Source organism: Moschus berezovskii, chromosome 20 (assembly GCF_049115385.1).
Source record: "Moschus berezovskii isolate FMDL1 chromosome 20, NW_MosBer_1.0, whole genome shotgun sequence".
NCBI lineage: Eukaryota > Metazoa > Chordata > Mammalia > Artiodactyla > Moschidae > Moschus > Moschus berezovskii.
In genome coordinates, this window is record NC_142479.1 from 31,282,761 (window position 1) to 31,301,628 (window position 18,868).

The 18,868-nt window shown below is 48.4% G+C and overlaps 1 protein-coding gene across 1 annotated transcript; it reads left to right on the forward strand.

Moving 5' to 3' along the window:
- Nucleotides 1-3,535: 3,535 nt before the first annotated feature.
- LOC129540541 (galectin-9-like) lies at nucleotides 3,536-14,162 on the forward strand. The gene is made up of 5 exons (XM_055401622.2): nucleotides 3,536-3,692; nucleotides 8,572-8,663; nucleotides 11,243-11,444; nucleotides 12,261-12,371; nucleotides 13,894-14,162. The coding sequence occupies exons 1-5, from the start codon at nucleotides 3,624-3,626 to the stop codon at nucleotides 13,897-13,899; spliced, it is 480 nt and encodes a 159-aa protein (XP_055257597.1). The 5' UTR covers nucleotides 3,536-3,623; the 3' UTR covers nucleotides 13,900-14,162.
- Nucleotides 14,163-18,868: the final 4,706 nt, after the last annotated feature.

Consider the following 18,868-nt stretch of genomic DNA (forward strand, 5'->3'; position numbering starts at 1 on the left):
TTATGGCTCAGCTGGTAAAGAATCCACCTGCAATGTGAGAAACCTGGGTTCAATCCCTGGGTTGGGAAGATCCCCTGAAGGGAAAGGTTACACACTCTAGTATTCTGGCCTGGAGAATTCCATGGACTGTATAATCCATGGGGTGGTAAAGAGTCCGACATGAGTGAGCAACTTTCACTTACTTACTCACCAGACCACCTTACCTGTCTCCCGTAAAACCTGTATGAGGGTCAAGAAGCAACAGTTAGAACTGGACATGGAACAACTAACCTGCTCAAAATTGGGAAAGGAGTATGACAAGGCTATATGTTGTCACCCTGCTTATTTAACTTTATGCAAAGTACATTATGAGAAATGCCAGGCTGGATGAATTATAATCTGGAATCAAGATTGCTGGGAGAAATATCAACAACCTCAGAAAGGCAGATGGTACCACTCTAATGGCAGAAAGTGAAGAGGAATTAAGAGCCTCTTGATGAAAGTGAAAGAAGAGAGTGAAAATGATGGCTTAAAATCCAACATAAAAAAAAACTTAAGATCATGGCATCTGGTCCCATCACTTCATGGCAAATAGAAGGTGAAAATGAAAACAGTGACAGATTTCGTTTTCTTGGGATCCAAAATCACTGCAGGTGGTGACTGCAGCTATGAAGTTAAAAGATGCTTGCTCCTTGGAAGGAAAGCTATGAAAAACCCAGACAGCATTTTAAAAAGAAGAGACATCACTTTGCCAACAAATATTCATAGTCAAAGCTATGGTCTTTCCTGTAGTTACGTAGTTATGAATGTTGGACCATAAAGAAGGTTGACGCCAGAGAATTGATGCTTTTGAATTGTGGTGCTGGAGCAGACTCTTTGAGAGACCCTTGGACAGCAAGGAGATCAAACCAATCAAACCTAAAGGAAATAGACCTGGAATATGCATTGGAAGAACTTGTGTTGAGGCTGAAACTCCAGTACTTTGGCCACCTGATGCGAAGAGTCCATTCATTGGAAAAGGCCCTGATGCTGGGAAAGATTGGAGGCAGGAAGAGAAGGGGATGACAGAGGATGAGATGGTTAGATGGCATCACTGACTCAATGGACATGAATTTGAGCAAAGTCCAGGAGATAGTGTAGGACAGAGGAGCCTGGTGGGCTGCAATCCATGGGGCTGCAAAGAGTCAGACACGACTTGACAACTGAATGACAGCTTCCAAGTTGTCTGGTGATGCCAAAGTGTGTTTGCTGGAACTCTAGCTGTCTCTGTGTCTCCCTGGGCTCTGAGAATTGAAAAAAAAAAAACAACAGTATTTTATTGAGTTATGGTTTAGGTAAACACATAGACCCTAGTCTGTTGGATGAGTTTTTATGTTGTAAACAGCTGTGTGACCATCATCCAGGTCAAGCTCCAGGACTTTTCCAGCACCCAGATGACTCCTTCGGGTTCCTCCAGTTGGTGCCCACCCTGGGTCGTCATCGCTTTTCTGACCGACTGTTGGATTTTATCTAATAAAAGACTCCCAGCCTGTGCTCACTCGTGCCTGGCTCCTGTACACAACTGTGAGTGTCACTGATGATCTTGCCTATATCTTTGGTCCCTTTTTATTGCCAACGGCTAGTCCATTGTCGGAGAAGGCAATGGCAAGCCACTCCAGTACTCTTGCCTAGAAAATCCCATGGATGGAGGAGCCTGGTAGGCTGCAGTTCGTGGGGTCGCTATGGGTCGGACACGACTGAGCGACTTCACTTTCACTTTTCACTTTCACACATTGGAGAAGGAAATGGCAACCCACTCCAGTGTTCTTGCCTGGAGAATCCCAGGGACGGGGGAGCCTGGTGGGCTTCCGTCTATGGGGTCACACAGAGTCGGACACGACTGAAGTGACTTAGCAGCAGCAGCCCATTGTAGTCACATCGTCATTCATTTTTCCTTTCTGTTGCTCATGAACAGCGTGATTCCAGTGTGGGGCTACAGTGAGTGAAGCTGTTATGCATGCATGCATATGTTTTCATCTCTCTTCGGTAAATATCTAGAAGCAGAAGAGCCTGGACACAGGACAGGCAGAAGACCCACCAACAAGTTTCTAACACTCTTGTATTTTACACTCCAGCCTGCGGTGAACAAGAGTTCCAGTGATCTTTATCCCAGTACATGAGGAAACGGTCCCCGTGTTCCTGGTGTCAAACAGGATTGCAAAGCATTTCCCCTTCTTTTCCTCCTTTCTGCTTCAGCTGTCCCATCTGCCCCTTAAATCCAGTCACACTGTGGCTGATCTAGAAATGTATTGGGGACGGAGGGTGGACAGAGGAGGCATGTGTGCTCAACCTATGGGAACATCTCAAATAAGTCAGTCTTTGCAAATTCTGGGGCACCGAGGCAAGCCCAAGTCTAGAAAGAGGTACAGACAGGTTCGCAGTCCCAGGGCACCTGCCCCACACTCAGTACCTGTAGGACCCTCAGCTGCTTGTCCTGGCTGGATATGGGGTCCCGTCTCTAGCACACAGTGGGGGCCTGCTTAATCTGCAGTAAGTCTGTTGTTGCTGTGTGTTTCCTTCCCGACGAAAACTGATCCTAAGTCTCTGTTTCAGTCAAACATTTCCATTAACAAGGTACTGGAACCAATTAAAATATTCTATTATGTCTGAGATGTCTCTGCTCCCCATTCTAAAGCCCAGAATCAAGAGGGAGAAGAGAGAGAGAAATCCACAGACAGGAGGGGCCAGAATCTCCCGGGGCATCATTATGCACAAGGATAAGGGACCCTCCATCACCAGGTTTTCTGTTTTCAAAACATTTGTTTTTACATGATTATGCTTTTATGTGAGGAATAGAATTTTAAAAGGGGAAGAATACCTTTTTAAGTAGAGTAGCCTTATATGCGGAGAAGGCAATGGCAAGCCACTCCAGTACTATTGCTTAGAAAATCCCATGGATGGAGGAACCTGGTAGGCTGCAGTCGGTGGGGTCGCTAAGGGTTGGACATGACTGAGTGACTTCACTTTCACTTTTCACTTTCCCACATTGGAGAAGGAAATGGCAACCCACTCCAGTGTTCTTGCCTGGAGAATCCCAGGGACAGGGGAGCCTGGTGGGCTGCCGTCTATGGGGTCACACAGAGTCGGACACGACTGAAGTGACTTAGCAGCAGCAGCAGCTGCCTTATATGGCTCAAGCTGCCGCTAGTGAGCTGTGTGACCTTGAATATGACCCATAGATTCTCTGAGCCTTAGTTTCCCTGTCTGCAAAATGGGTATAACTAGGCCTTCCTGTAGCTCGGCCACCCCGTGCCCAGGCAGCACCCCATCACACACACTGTTGTCTGGACATGACACAGCCACACGCTCAGGGGCAGTGTCTTCTAGAAGCTGTGCACGTGGTGAGAATATCTGAGCCTACGTGAACTATTCTGACTTGGGGTGGAGGGTAGGAAGAGAGCAGAGGGGAGAAGGCCCTGGGAGAGGAGCACCCACTTCTGTCCTCCATCTTCCTCCCTTCCTCTAAACTGACTTCCTAAAAAAAAAATAAATAAATAAACTGACTTCCTCCTGCTCCTGGCTCCTCCCCATTGAATAACAGACAAACTGCATTGAATTCTGTATCTTGGTAAGTCATTCCTGTTGCAGAGGTCTGCCTGGACAGCATGCAAAGTGGTTACGTAGGCGATGAAGAGCTGGCCTCCAGGGACACCCAGCCTCCCTACATAAACCCAGTGAGTTCCAGGGCTGGGGGAGGCCTCGGCCAGGGGGATGCAGTTCTGGGGCTCTGAGGAAACAGCTCCTGCTGGGGTGACAGACGAAGGGCAGACATACCAACCAGGGCGGCCCTGCCACAACTTCTGCCTGTGCCCGTCTCCCCGGTGCCGCTCAGAGCTGAGGGTCACCAGGATTTGTGCGTGTGACAAATGTTTCCTGAGCTTTCTCCTGATCTTTGTCCTGTTCTAGGTGCTCAGTGGGGGAAGAAGAGTCTAAGTAATAAATAGAAAAGTGAATTTCCATTTTTTTTTAAACATAAAGGAAGTTAAACGTCTTCTAGGGAGGATGACAATGGAACATGGCATTTAAGGGCACTTACTTGGAAGATGACCTCCCTGGGTGCAGCCATTTACTAGCTGGATGACCTCAAGCAAGTTACTTTACCTCTCTGGGCCTCAGTTTCTGCTTGGGTATAATGGGAATAATCAAGTCACCATCCAGAGCTTGAGTAAGGATTAAGCAAGGTAGCACATTGAGAGAGTTTGAAAGGTATCTGGCCCACTGTGGGTGGCTCTGAAAGTGTTTAGAATTGTTAGGTGTCTGGGGGCAGGAGGAAAGGCCTCCCAAACAGGTGTTTGGCATCTGAAGGTTGAGAGAGCTAGGCAGGGCAGGTCAAGGGTGTCTGAGAGAGACTGTCCCAGGAGGGTGGAGCAGGCTGCCCCTACACTGTGGGGTGCAAAGGGTTCTCTTCTGGGCATTTTTACCCTCTGTGTGGAGGTCTTGTCATAGGTAGCCTTGTTTAAACCAGCGGTCCCCCACCTCCAGGCATGGACTGGTGTTTATGCATGGCCCCGTAAGAACTGGGCTGCACAGCAGAAGGTGAGCAGCTCGTGAGCTAGTGACGCTCCATCTGTATTTATAGCCACTCCCCATCGCTCACATCTTCCCATCCTTGGAAAAATTTTCTCCTGTGAAACTAGTCCCTGGTGCCAGAAAGATTGGGAGAGCTGGTTTAAACCCTTATCCTCTCCACATCATATATGTATTACTGAGGCTCACAAAGGTGGAGGCCACTTGTAAGGTTCCCAGGTGGTAAGGACTGAGGAGGGAGGTGTCTTGATTTCCCCCATCTTGGAGGAAGGAGGTGTCCACAGAGAGCGCCCTGGGGGAGGAAGAGGCAGGCAGGCGGCAGCCTGGGTCCCAGGAACTTTCTGAGCTCACTGTGTCCTGGCCCAGCCCTGCAGTAGGAGCCTCTCCCGGGCTCAGCTTCCTGAGAGGCTGGGCAGGTGGGCTGACGGAGCCCTTAATGGGGAGGGGGTGCATGTGGCTTCAGGTGCTGGGGAGTTGCCTGATCCCTACTCAAGCCCACCTCCCCAGGAGCCATGGCGTGGCCTGTGTGCTCCATGCAATGGCCAATGCCCTTCAGCCCATCTAGTGAGGGCTCCCGGGTGGGGCTGGAGGAAGTTGGGCTGTCTGGTGGGCGCCTCCACGGTGGCCCGAGTCAGGATGTGTCACCTGGGTCTTGTTCTCCCTCAGATGGGGGGCCCGGAGCCGCTTCCAGTTTCAGCCATTTTATTATTCTGATGACATGTTTTTACTCTCTAATCCTTGGATTCAAAAGCCCAACTGTAGACAGGTCATGTGTCTTGGTGACATCAGAGCTGCCAGCACAGGGAGTTGGGAGGCCAGCCTAATCTGTGAGGCTATAAATCCAACATAAAAATCCATCTTCCTGGGTCACAGGAAGCAAAGGCCTGTGCTGCTCTTTCCTGCTAAGATCACACATGCACAGAGGGGTCTTGGGCCACACCAGGCTTAAACCATACAAATTTATTCCCTTACAGTTCTGAGGTTGGAAATCTAAGATCAAATGTCACAAAGCTGTTTCCTTCTGGAGTCTTCAGGGGAGAATGTGTCCTTGTTTTTTCCAACTTCCAGAGCCTGCCCACTTGCCTTGGCTTGTGGCCCTTTCCTCCTCCTGCGATTTTTTTTGTTTTGTCAGGTCTCAGTTGTGGCACAAGGGATCTTCACTGTGGCCCATGGGCTCTCTAGCTGTGGCCCGTGTGGGACCTTAGTTCCCCAACCAGGGATCTAACCCTCAATCGCTGCATTTGAAGGCACATACTTAACCACTGCTGGACCACCAGGGATCTCTTCACTTTTCTCCTTCTCTAAAGCCAGCAGCTTCTTGCTTCTGTTGTCACATCTCCTACAACTGATTCTCCTCTTCTGCCTCCCTCTTTGTAGACCCTGTGACTATTGGGCCCACGCAGACATTCCAGATAACCCCCTGCCCCTACAATCTCAGGATTCTTAATCATACCTGCAAAGTCCCTCTTGCTGGGTAAAGTAACATATTCACAACTTCCAGGGATTATAATGCGGACATTTTTGGTGGGGAGAAGGGCGAGGGTATAATTGCTCAGTCTACCATAACCTTCTTGGATTCAATAAATATTAGCGGTTTCTTTGAATCTTTCCAGAAAAGTTTTATTTATAATAAGTAAATATATGTATATAGTCACTCCTACCCATTAAAAAATAATACAGAGGGCGATATTTCTTATCAATTCTCAGAGTGGCCCCTTCCTCTTTTCTTGTTAAGTCTCCCTAGAATCTGTTGTATGGAAATACCGTAATTAATTTCACCATTTTCTTCCTAGTGGACTTCTGGATTCATTTCCAATTCTCTGCTATTATAACGCAGTAATGAGTAATCTTGTCTTCGGATTATACTCAATTTGAAATCATCTTGTGTTTCAGAATGTGAGGGCACAATTTAAGACATTAAAATCTCATGAAGTTTTTTCTGGGGGGAATCATTCCTTACGATTAACCTGTACTGCCCGCCCCCATGATCCGCACATCCTGCCTTCCTTCTGTGCCCTGAGGACCCCTGCCATCACTCTATACCTTAATGTGAATATGCTTAAGGGAGGAGCCCATGCTGCCAGGCGGATACATTTTAAGCCTTGTCTCTCCTGATAATGAGAAAGGCTCTTAGGAGGATTTCAAACTCCAACAAATGAGGGGATTCTTTTTCAGGGAAGAGCACCATGCTGGTCAACCTGTGTCAGGCTGATTCTACTTCTCCAAAATCACTGACATGGATTTTGACAGAAAGAACTCAGAGATGCGGAGATGTTGTGATTTGCTTAATGTCACCAAAGTATTTAATGGCAGAATTCAGACCTGACCTGGGGGCCACAAAAGACACCTCTGCCCAAGGTCCAGGAACACAGTCTGTCTGAATGGGGTTCTGGCATCACTGGTTATCTCTCAGGGCCAGCTGTGTACACTGGGCTTGGAGGGGCTTCCCTGGATTCTGAGTGGTCCTACAACTGAAGGACATAGAATAGGACTGAATTGAGCTGGTGCGTATTTTTTTTTGTTTGGCCTGCAGACTGTTTTACCTCATTGCCAAAGAGAAAGTATAATACAGAGATATTAGTATCATAAACAACACATACCAGTCACTCAGCTTCAACTCATGAACTATCTGCTTTATGTCTGCCCAGCTCTACTTTCCTTTCCACCCCTGGATTGTTTTGAAGCAAATTTAGATATATCAATTCAATGCAAATATTTCATTATATGTCTCTTATAGCAAAGGAAACCTACTACAATCCTTTTCAAAGTATTTCACCCCCCAAAATTAGAAAGTTTTACAGAAAAAAAAAAATTTCAGATTTCTGTCTTCTCCTAAAGACTTGGGAGCTCTGACGACACTGGGCCTGAAGGTGATCAGGTTACAGCTGAGTGGACACTGCTCTTTAGTAAGGAAGATGATGCCTACTTTGCTGCAGTCTCCACCACTCCTGACTGTCCCCTGCCTGTCCAGTTCAACTATACAAATCACCTGCCTGGTTCCTGTAAGCATTTAATCTTTGTAAAATATTACTTATTATTACTTCAACAGTGTGAAAATGTGAAAATTGCCTTGGAGACAGAGCTGTGTTGAAGGCAGTTTGTAGAACCACGTTAGATAAAAAGCATTCTGGAAGGATGCGCCAGTCTCTCCCCACAGACATTTTCTCACTAATCAATGTCACCCAGAAGCTGGGACTTGTTCTCATTTCATGGATGAAGAAACTGAGGCAAAGAGAAATTAAATAAACTTCCCAAGGCCACTCAGGTAATGAGCAGCAGAATTAGGATTCAAACCTGAAGAATGCCTGACTCTAAAATGAAGCATCTTCACCATAACGCTGGGTCCTTTAAAGAGGCTCAGGAAAGAGACAAAGTAATGGGGCCCAGAAGGGGTGGAGATGCCACGTGAGGACATTGGAGGTTGCCTGGAGGAAGGATGGGAGCCTAGGAATGGAAGTAGAAGGGGTGGGCTGCCCCCTGGCTGCAGAGAGCACCTGGGAAAGAGGCACTTTCTGAGGCTGTGGGGGGACAAAGGTCAAGGTCACCATTGTTCTCTGGGTGGGGTGGGCAGGAGGGGGAGGATGACTTCTTGGCCTGCTCAGGTGAGCAGAAGGTTTATCCTCGAGGATAGGTGGGTGGGTCTCTTTGGTCCATGGTGGAACCTGAGTCCCCAGCCAGGACTTGAGGTCTTTACTAGCAGCTTGGCTTGGGGTCCAGCCACCCTCCTCACTCCCCTGGTTCCTTCCCATCTCAGGGCTGTGTACTCACCACTTCTTCCTTTGCCAGCTGCCAATCTGACCTTGTCAGATCCTCTCAGAGCCTGCGGGGCTCCTTCTCACAACCTCAGAATATCTGTGTAACTTCCTCACTCCAGGCCTGGAAGGTCCATGGAGCTGAGGCTGCTTCTGTCCTGTTCGTGGCTGCACTTGGTCCCTAGGCTGCTGCCCCACACCCAGGCCAGCCCCCGGCCAGGGCTGAAGAGGATGGAGAGAAGGAGGCCAACTGACCACTGTCTCCTCTCCACAGCCTGTTCCCTTCACTGGGATGATTGAAGGGGGTCTCCAGGATGGACACAAGATCACCGTCATGGGGAGTGTTCTTTCCACAGATGAAAACAGGTACTGGGAATTGTTGTCTCTTTCGGCCTCACCCCTGAGTGAAACAGGGTGCTGTCAGCTCAGGATGGTCCACCCAGCATCCTCCGAGCTGCCCACACCCAGCTCAGGGGATGGGAAGGGCCCGGCCCTGCCAACAATGCTCAGCTCCCCCTACCACCTACCTGTAGCAGCTGGGGCACCATTAAGCAGACTCTCCAGAGACAGGGGGAATGGAGACTCATGGTCTAGGGAGGGAAGCAGGCCAGCCCAGAGGTGGAGTTCTGGGACTGAACCTCGTACACGATGACCCAGAGCTGCAGATACGTCAACTCCCTCCATTTCCTCTAGCCAGTCGCATCTACTTTGGAAACTTCATTTGAGGTGAGCTGGAAATATTTAAACTTGCCATCAAAGTTGTATTTGGTCTCTTTCAGTCTCAAGGTTTTTCCCACTAAAGTCAATACAAGATATAGATAACTCAGCTCTGTTTCCCATTCCCTTTCTCCTGAGGGGGACTGTCTGGGAACAGAGAGGAGCTTGCACATATTCCAGAGGTGGGAGGTCCTTAGGAGTTCATGTAGCCCTGACTGAACTATATTGAGCTCCGGGTGGCGTGGAGGCCTGGGACCTGTGCACCCCGAGGCCTTCAGTGCCCACGGGGGCCCCTCTGGACATGTGGCCTCTCTCAGAAGCCTCTCTGTCCAATCCCAGCTGATTTCTGCCCCTGCAGTTCCTCTCATTACTTTGCATGGGGCCTGGGGACCTTCTGGATCCCTCCAGGCCCCTGCCCCCGCAGCCCTACTTCTACATCTGGCTTCCAGATGAATTCCTCTGCCACTCCCACTCCTACCAGGTGACACAGCCACAGTGATTGAGGGACTCTGAGAGCCCTGAGTGCCTGCAGGGGACTGTGAGGGAAATGAGGCACCCGGTTCTGAAACCCTCCCAGCAGGGGAATCCGGGACCTTGACTATGAACTCCCATCCCTCTCTCTCCCTCCCTCTGCTGACCCTTCCTCCCAGCACAGGAGCGCTTTCCACTCCCACTCTGTCTAACAGACCTGTCTCTACCTCCGAGGGTCCCCCTTCCGATGGGAGCTGCTGTTCTCTCCTTCCCTAGGGCAGAATTTTCAAAGGAACACAGGAATGAAGCTGGGGGACTGCAAAGGGAAAACAACACCCAGAGACATGTCAGAAACACTATTTTCCACTTCAAGAGAAATAGGAACTTAAATTTTCTCATCTCCGGGTCACTTGGAGCTTCATTTTCATTGGAGGGAGGGCTGCTGGAATCAGAAACACAACAGTTCCTCTTGCCCCTGATGGCTGAGGGCTCACAGAGCATCCTGGTATTTAGGATGGCATTCAGAACTCACACCCTTAACCAAGAGAGCAAATGGGCTCTGGGGGTTTCTTGGTGGTCCAGTCATCAGGACTCCAGTCTTCCACTGCAGAGGTCATGGATTTGATCCCTGATCAGAGAACTAAGATCCTCGAGCCATGAAGCCAAAAGAAACCCCAGATAAACAAGCAAAACAGAGCACTCTGCAGGTAGAATGTCCACTGAGGGCCACCCATGGGTGTGGGGCAGTGCCTGGTTCTGTGGTGATGATATGGGAGCCAGACGTGCTGTCTGACTGTTGTGTGTTAGCTGGGAGCCTTAGTGACCCCGAGAAGCAGACTGGGAACCACACTGGCGCTGAGTTCAGGCAAGGTGTTGGGAGAGAGATGCCTCATTGGATAATTCAGGCTGGACCTTGGTTAGGGGACATGCATGAGCTCCATCTGGGAGAAAGCAGAACAAGGATTTATTGCATCCCTTTGGTGAGCGAGGCCCCTTGGAAGCTCCTTTTGTCTTCACTCTTCGCCTTATAGTTTTGGCTATATCCAGAAGAGGTGGAGATGGAGAGGGGCTTCCTCTGAGGCGAGATGGGAACAAGGGATACTTATTTAGGGGTGCCCTTGGGCCATTTCAGTCATCATCCCCCAAGGAAGGCAGTCACCCCTTTTCTGGGTGGGGCAGCTGGAGGATAGCATGGTCCCAAGTCATTGCAAGTGACAAACAGGGCAGAGCTGGGGTCAGGGTCCAGGCCTGCTGACCTCACTCAGGTCAGGTGGACACATGACAACCTCTGAAGAGGGACAGATGCACACTCTGAGGTCCCCATGCCCAGAGACCTAGGGTTTTTTCTGTGTCTCCTTTTGACACCCTCTCTGTAGGTGTCCCATCAGTGTCACCTGTCCTTTCCATTTGTCCTCTTTCCCAACTGAGCAGACACAGGCTGACCTCCAGGGAGCCACCACTTGGCCCCAAAGACTCTCAATTCTAGGCACATTCCTGTACTTTCATCTTGGACACAAATTTCTTTACCCATTTCCTCCTCATTTCTAGAAAACCACACTGTAAGGGCACAATGTGGTAACTGCACAAAACACGGTGCAAATTTGGTGAACCAAAGGGATGGGAAGAGACTAGGGATGGGTACCAACCAGCCATGCAGGTCGTATGCAGGTTCCCAGACGGATGTCAGTCAAAGAGTGAGCACCCTGTTCCCACCCTTTGCAGTAAGCCAGGATACTGTCTGATTTTCCTTGACCTAGGTTTGAAGTGAACTTTCAGATGGGCTACAATGACAGAGAAATTGCCTTCCACTTCAACCCTCGGTTTGAAGAAGGCGGGTATGTGGTCTGCAACACGAGGCAGCTAGGAAACTGGGGGCCGGAGGAAAGGAAGTTGCAGATGCCCTTCCAGAAGGGGAGTCCGTTTGAGATCTGCTTCGAGGTAGACAGCTCCACATTCAAGGTGAGTAGGAACTCTCCTCTCTTCAGCTGTCTGTCCCCCAGCCCCACAAGGTGCTGTGAGCAGCCTTTAAATAGTCATGTGAGCAACACTTTGTACAGAGAAGAGGATTATTTCCTTGTAAGGCTGCAGCCACTCCTTCACCTGCATCTACCTGTTGCTTCTTTCACTCTGGAAGTAAGCACTAGAGAAGTCACCATGATGCTTTTTGGCCTCCTGGGTCTTTTAGTCCAAGTTATTTCCATTTCTCTGTTGTACCCCTCCTTCCACTCCAGGTCCCTGGGAACATTTGCTTTTCTGTTACCTTGTTGCTGCATTTATCCAAGTGTTATTAAAGACTTAGTTCTGCCTGGCATTGCACATTGGTTTTGCAAGCAGAGCGGTGTCTCTGGGCTTGGGGAGATGGGAGGGGAGCTGAGTACATCTGTGTCTTTTTTCTCTGTGTGAGCATGAATGTCCCCACCCCTTCATCACACAACCTGACATCACTTCTCTGCTCCCCACGGACATTTGCATGTATATTTCAATAACACCACAGGAGAGCTAAGACTAGAAAGACAAACCTACTGCGATAAACAAACATCAGAAGAATGAAGAAGCCAGGGACTAGAGTCAGGTAGAGGTTGCCTTTTGGTGCCCTTAGGGTCCCAAGCATGTTCCTGTAACTGGCACAGCTCTGAAGGCTGTTGCCCTGACCTAGAGGGGATTGATGTAAAAACTAGATACAGGTCTAAACGTCTAGAAGCAGGGGTCCCAGAGGCACGGGTGTGCTCCCACCTGGTCCTGGACCCCTCCTGCCCTGTGCGCTCATTTCAACAGATTTTGGTGAACAAGAACATCTTCATGGAGTACGCACACCGTGTGCCCTTCTACCAATTCAACGCCATCTCCATCAAGGGCGGAGTGCATCTGTCCTACCTCAGCATCCAGGTCAGACTCCACCCAGCACTCGTCCCCAGGGGCTGGGTGTGGGGCCCCGTCCCCTGTGTGGGTCCCGCTGTGTGAACCCAACGGTGCCGGCCAGTCTCGTCTCCAGGTGGTTCTGGATTCACACCTCTGGCTGCCCCAGTCTGTCCTTCTTGTGTTGCCGTCTCTGTCTGGGACACCCACTCAGGCTCCTGGACTAGTAGGTTTCTTGTCTCTGTCACTCTGTGTCATCCCCCTGGTGAGGAGGCCCTGTGCTTCTAGAAAGAACTTGGAATCAAACTGAATCCAGCTCAGATCCCTGGCTCTGCCATTTTCATCGGCTGGGGAATCTGAGACGAGCGACTTCACCTCTCCCAGCCTTAGTTTCCTCGCCTGTGGAATGAGCATGATCGGCCACCCCACAGGTCGTTGTGTGAGTTCAATGAGACAATACACATCGAAGGGCACAGTACACCCTTTCTGTGGCCGTTCCTGGGTTTATTTGACCCTTTCTGTGTATTATAATTTTTGAGTATGTTAGCAACATCTAAAAGATCAGGACCAATTTTGCAGAATGAAAAAGTTCTGGAATTAGATGGTGGTGATTTTTGCACAACCGCAGGAGTGGACTTAACACCACTGAACTGCAGGTGCACTTGTGTGTGTGCTTGGTTGCTCAGTCATGTCCAACTCTTTGCAACCCCATGGACTGGAGCTCGCCAGGCTCCTCTGTCCATGGCACTTCTCCAGGCAAAAATACTGGAGTGGGTTGCCAGGCCCTCCTCCGGGGGATCTTCCCAACCCAGGGATCAAACCCAGGTCTCCCACATTGCAGGTGGACTCTTTACAGTTTGAGCTAGTACACTTAAGATGGTCAATTTTACGTGATGTGCATTTCACCACTGTTTAGCAAAAAAGGTCAGGTTGATTTCTTCTTCCTCCTGAAGATGGAGAAGTCCCAGGAGACTGATTACTCAAGGATGCTGACTAGAAAATTCCAGACTGGCTGATTAAGACTACATTCCTGGGGAAGGTCAAAGCTACAGCTGGGTCAGGTGTTAAACCTAGGTTTGGAATCATGGGCTTCAGCAAGAGTGAGGCCATTTTGAACCTGTGGTTTTCTCTTTAACTATCCCCCACTTTGTAGCAAACTCTCAACCTAACCAAAAGATACAATCAGAATGTAAGGCATTAGCATCACTCTCAGCTTCTGATATATAGTCCCCACAGCTTTGTTCACCCTTGGTGTGGTATCCATGGCCATGACTGCTTTGTTTAATCCCTCTGACATTTGTAACCCAGCAGGACCTTACAGGGGCATCCTGGCATAGCCCTATGCCCCACGAGTGTTATAAACCTTTAGCTGCCTAGGCCTTCCCCAAGTTCCAAGGATAAAATTTAAGTGAGAAAATGCAGAAGCAAAGGGTAACAGTCAAGCAAAACAAAGTGATAATAGGTTAGCCGTTAAACACTATCAAGGACCTTTAGTTCCTCCTCGAGAGCTAGAGACAGTATTCTGAACCAAATTCCTTGTGCTGTTTTACAGATGTAGAAACCCCTACCATGTGGAAGATGCTCACTGTACGGTGCTCAAATGGCCATAGAACCCAGAAGCTTGATGATATTGACTCCCGATTACCTCACCACCAACCAATCAGAAGATATCCATGAGCTGATCACACACCCCTCACCCTCTCCCTCATCCTGTGTTTAAGACCATTTCCCTGAAAGTCATCATGAAATTTGGGTTTTTTAAGCTTGCCTGGACTCCTTGCTTGGTACCTACAATAAATGCTGTGCTTTCCTTCATCATAACCCTGTGTCAGTAGATTGGATTTACTGTGCGTGGATGAATCGTACTGAGTGGAGGTAAATCTAGATAGTGATGGATGGATTGGAAATTCTGATGATAAATTCAGTTGAAAGATTACGTTCTTTAGCAACGTATTGGGGGTTACAGATCGGGGCTTTATCTTTCCTAGTCAGTGGCAGAGAAAAAGAAAGGAAAAGAAGGAGAAAGGGTGTCATGTTTAAAGTGTGAAGACTTGATCCATTCTCTCGGGCCAAAGCTGCCTACCTGAATGTCATCTACTGCTCTTCCTCCTCGCTTCGATTCTGAAGTCTCCATCACCTGGACAGGACCAGGTGTCATATGGGGTCTTCTTCAGTCCTGAGACGTATATCCAAGATTCAAGAGCTTGACTGTCATCCACGTAGTTGGGATGATCTGGTACAGTCCCTTTCAAGGAGATTAAAGGGAAGTCTTTGCTCTTAGTGATTCCAAATCAGATGGACTGAGTTTGGTGAGTTGTAGCCAAACTAAGTGCCCTCCAAGCCTCGGCTCATTCGGTGCTCATGACAATCATATCAAACGAGGCCTGTGATTAGCTACATCTTACAGATGAGGAAAGATTGAAACTTAAAGAGTGTAGGGGAGCAAGATTTGCCACCCCTAAATGTGTCACTTTGGGATGAGGGTTCATTTAGGCTGATTCTTCTTAAGAAACTGAAGACTCAAAGTTTTTCTTTTACCTCCTCCTCAACACGGGGTCGCAAAGAGTCGGATACGACTGAGTGACTGAACTGAACAACTGCAGGAAAGAATACAGATAAAGGACCTGGTATAGAAATAGAGCTGTGAGCAGTGATATTTACAGACGAACACAAGCGAGGTGTGGTAGGGGAAACCTTGCACGTCCTAGAGATCAGAGTCTGCTCTGCACCCAGCAAACACTTACATACCAAACACTGACTTTTCTGTGAATAGCCTTCCTCATCTGAAGTCCCAAACCATTGCCCTCAACATCCTCTTGTGATTTTAGCTGAAGGTGGTATTTAAAGTGATGGTTCTGACCATTTTGGTGGGTAGTTCTCCTGGGTCTCTCCTATGGATGGAAGTGTTACTATACCTTTGTTAGATTTTTTTTCCTTTTAATATGTCTCATGTTGATTTAATCTTAGACGGGCCAGAAGAACCTAGAAGGGTAGAGGAAAATTTCTTCATTCCCCAACATTAATGTTGTAACTTGTGGCAGAAATCACTTCCTTTTTAGAGCTGAACGATATTGCATTATATGTATAGATCTTATTTTGTTCATCTAGTCATCCATCGATGGACACCCGTGTTGCTTCTATTTCTTGGCTGTTGTAAACAATACCAGGAGCATGGGTGTACACATATCTCTTCAAGCCTCTGCTTTTAGTTCTTTAGGGTATATAGCCAGACATGGAATTGCTGGCAGTGGTAAGTTCCTTCAGTTGTGTCTGACTTTTTGTGATCTTATGGCCTGTAGCCTGCCAGGTTCTTCTGTCCATGGGATTCTCCTGGCAACAGTACTGGAGTAGGTTGCCATGATCTTCTCCAGGGGATCTTCCCAACCCATGGATCAAACCCAGGTGTCCTGCATTATAGGCAGATTCTTTACCATCTAAGCCAGATGTGGAATTGCTGGATCAGATGGTAATTCTGTGTTTAGTTGTTAAAGGAACATCCGTACTGTTTTGTAGGGTCGGTCTCAGACAATGCATAGAGATGCTCTCTGTTCAGGAACACTTGGGGCACTCACGTGGGTCTTAACTACTCATGGGAGCCCCAAAGACATTAGCCCAGCTGGAGCCAGTACTGTGGCCAGATGGGCCCCTGTGGTCCTTATCAAGACTTTAAGACAGAGCTCAGCAACAACCATCAGGTAGCTTTGAAAAAAACAAGGATTATTACTCTCAAGTCCTGAGGGCCACATAGGACAATGGCCAGTGGGAAGGAGTGGGTGAGAGCACAGGTTGGGGTTCCGCTTTTATTGGGGTCCAAAGGTAGGGTGGTTATGCAGGAACCAAGGGGCAGGAAGAGACATGTGGGGTCACTCAAACAGTTATCTAGGTTGCCCAGTGTTTCCTAGAAAGGAGAACTTGATGGGTGGGGCAAGTGTGGCGGCTTATCTAGAAGCTGTCACACAGCTGGCACCATGTTTATGAAAGATGAGTGTCTTCGAAATGGATGCTTTAGCAATCAGAAGCTTAATGCCAGTCTCTCAGGGTCAAGCACGTACACTGTGTTTCCCATCACATCCTTACCATTTAACAACCCACCAACAGCACAGAAGGCCTGCTTTCTTCATGTCCTCATCCACACTTGTCAGTTTCTGGCTTTTTGCGAGGGTGAGGTGGCCAACACATTTAGAACAGATCCTATGGTTTACAGTGCAGGGAACAGAGAACCTCAGACAAGTGTCTGGACTTTAAATAATGGAGCTCGAGGGCTGCCTCTCACCTCAAGCCAGGTCCTGGAATAGGGTCTCAGTGACTGCACACACGTTGACGCCAGGTTGCTGAGGTCGGCTGTGCCAGGCACCGGGTCTTGGAGACACCTCCTTACGGTCTTTAGTCATCCAAAAACCCATAGGCCTTCGGGTTTGGCAGCAGGTCCTCCCTACAGGGCTGGAGCAGAGGAACGTGGGCTCTCCTTTTTGGGCTGGACTCACTGTGACTTTCTTCCAAATCACCTGAGATGTCAACGTGCAGGTCCACTTGAACTCTAGCTGTCCTTGTTTCTCCCTGGGCTCTGTGAGTTTTGGGGTGGTTTCTAAATTTTTAAAAATTCACTTATTTATTTTATTTTCCTTTGGCTGTGCTTATTCTTCGTTGCTTTGCACTGGCTTTCTCTAGTTGCAGCAAGTGGGGGGCTTCTTCAGTGTTGTGCATGGGATTCTCATTGCTGAGCCTTTTCTTGTTGCTGAGCACAGGCTGTTGCTGCTGCTGCTGCTAAGTCACTTCAGTCATGTCCAACTCTGTGTGACCCCGTAGACGGAAGCCCACCAGGCTCCCCCGTCCCTGGGATTCTCCAGGCAAGAACACTGGAGTGGGTTGCCATTTCCTTCTCCAATGTGTGAAAGTGAAAAGTGAAAGTGAAGTCGCTCAGTCGTGTCCAACCCTTAGCGACCCCACGGACTGCAGCCTACCAGGATCCTCCATCCATGGGATTTTCTAGGCAAGAGTACTGGAATGGCTTGCCATTGCCTTCTCCAGAGCACAGGCTGTAGGGGTGTGGGATTCAGGATGTACAGCAAGTGGCCTCTAGAACCGGGGCTCAATAACTGTGGCCAATGGACTTAGTTGCTCCACTGCACGTGGAGTCTTCCAGGACCAAGGATCAAACCCACGTTCTCTGTGTGGTGAGGGGGATTCTCATGCACTGTACCAGCCACTGTACATGGCCTGTGGTGTTTTTTAAATAGCACTTTATTGAGGTACGGTCCATGTAAACACACAGACCCTAGTCTTCTGGATGAGTTTTTATGCTGTCAACAGCTGTATGACCACCGTCCAGGTCAAGCTCCAGGACATTCCCAGCACCCAGATGACTCCTTCGGGTCCCTCCCATTTGGTGCCCCTCATAATGAAACTAAGCCATGCTGTTTGGGGCCACCCAAGATGGATGGGTCATGGTGGAGAGGTCTGAAAGAATGTGGTCCACTGGAGAAGGGAATGGCAAACCACTTCAGTATACTTGCCTTGAGAACCCCATGAACAGTATGAAAAGGCAAAATGATAGGATACTGAATGAGGAACTCCCCAGGTCGGTAGGTGCCCAGTATGCTACTGGAGATCAGTGGAGAAATAACTCCAGAAAGAATGAAGGGATGGAGCCAAAGGAAAACAAATACCCAGTTGTGGATGTGACTGGTGATAGAAACAAGGTCCGATGCTGTAAAGAGCAATATTGCATAGGAACCTGGAATGTTAGGTCCATAAATCAAGGCAAATTGGAAGTGGTCAAACAGGAGATGGCAAGAGTGAACGTTGACATTCTAGGAATCAGTGAACGAAAATGGACTGGAATGGGTGAATTTAACTCAGATGACCATTATATCTACTACTGTGGGCAGGAATCCCTTAGAAGAAATGGAGTAGCCATCATGGTCAACAAGAGTCCGAAATGCAGTACTTGGATGCAATCTCAAAAACGACAGAATGATTTCTGTTCATTTCCAAGGCAAACCATTCAATATTACAGTAATCCTAGTCTATGCTGAAGAAGCTGAAGTTGAACGGTTCTATGAAGACCTACAAGACCTTTTAGAACTAACACCCAAAAAAGATGTCCTTTTCATTATAGGGGACTGGAATGCAAAAGTAGGAAGTCAAGAAACACCTGGAGTAACAGGCAAATTTGACCTTGGAGCACGGAATGAAGCAGGGCAAAGGCTAATAGAGTTTTGCCAAGAAAACGCACTGGTCATAACAAACACCCTCTTCCAACAACACAAGAGAAGACTCTACACATGGACATCACCAGATGGTCAACACCGAAATCAGACTGATTATATTCTTTGCAGCCAAAGATGCAGAAGCTCTATACAGTTAGCAAAAACAAGACCAGGAGCTGACTGTGGCTCAGATGATGAACTCCTTATTGCCAAATTCAGACTTAAATTGAAGAAAGTAGGGAAAACCACTAGACCATTCAGATATGACCTAAATCAAATCCCTTATGATTATACAGTGGAAGTGAGAAATAGATTTAA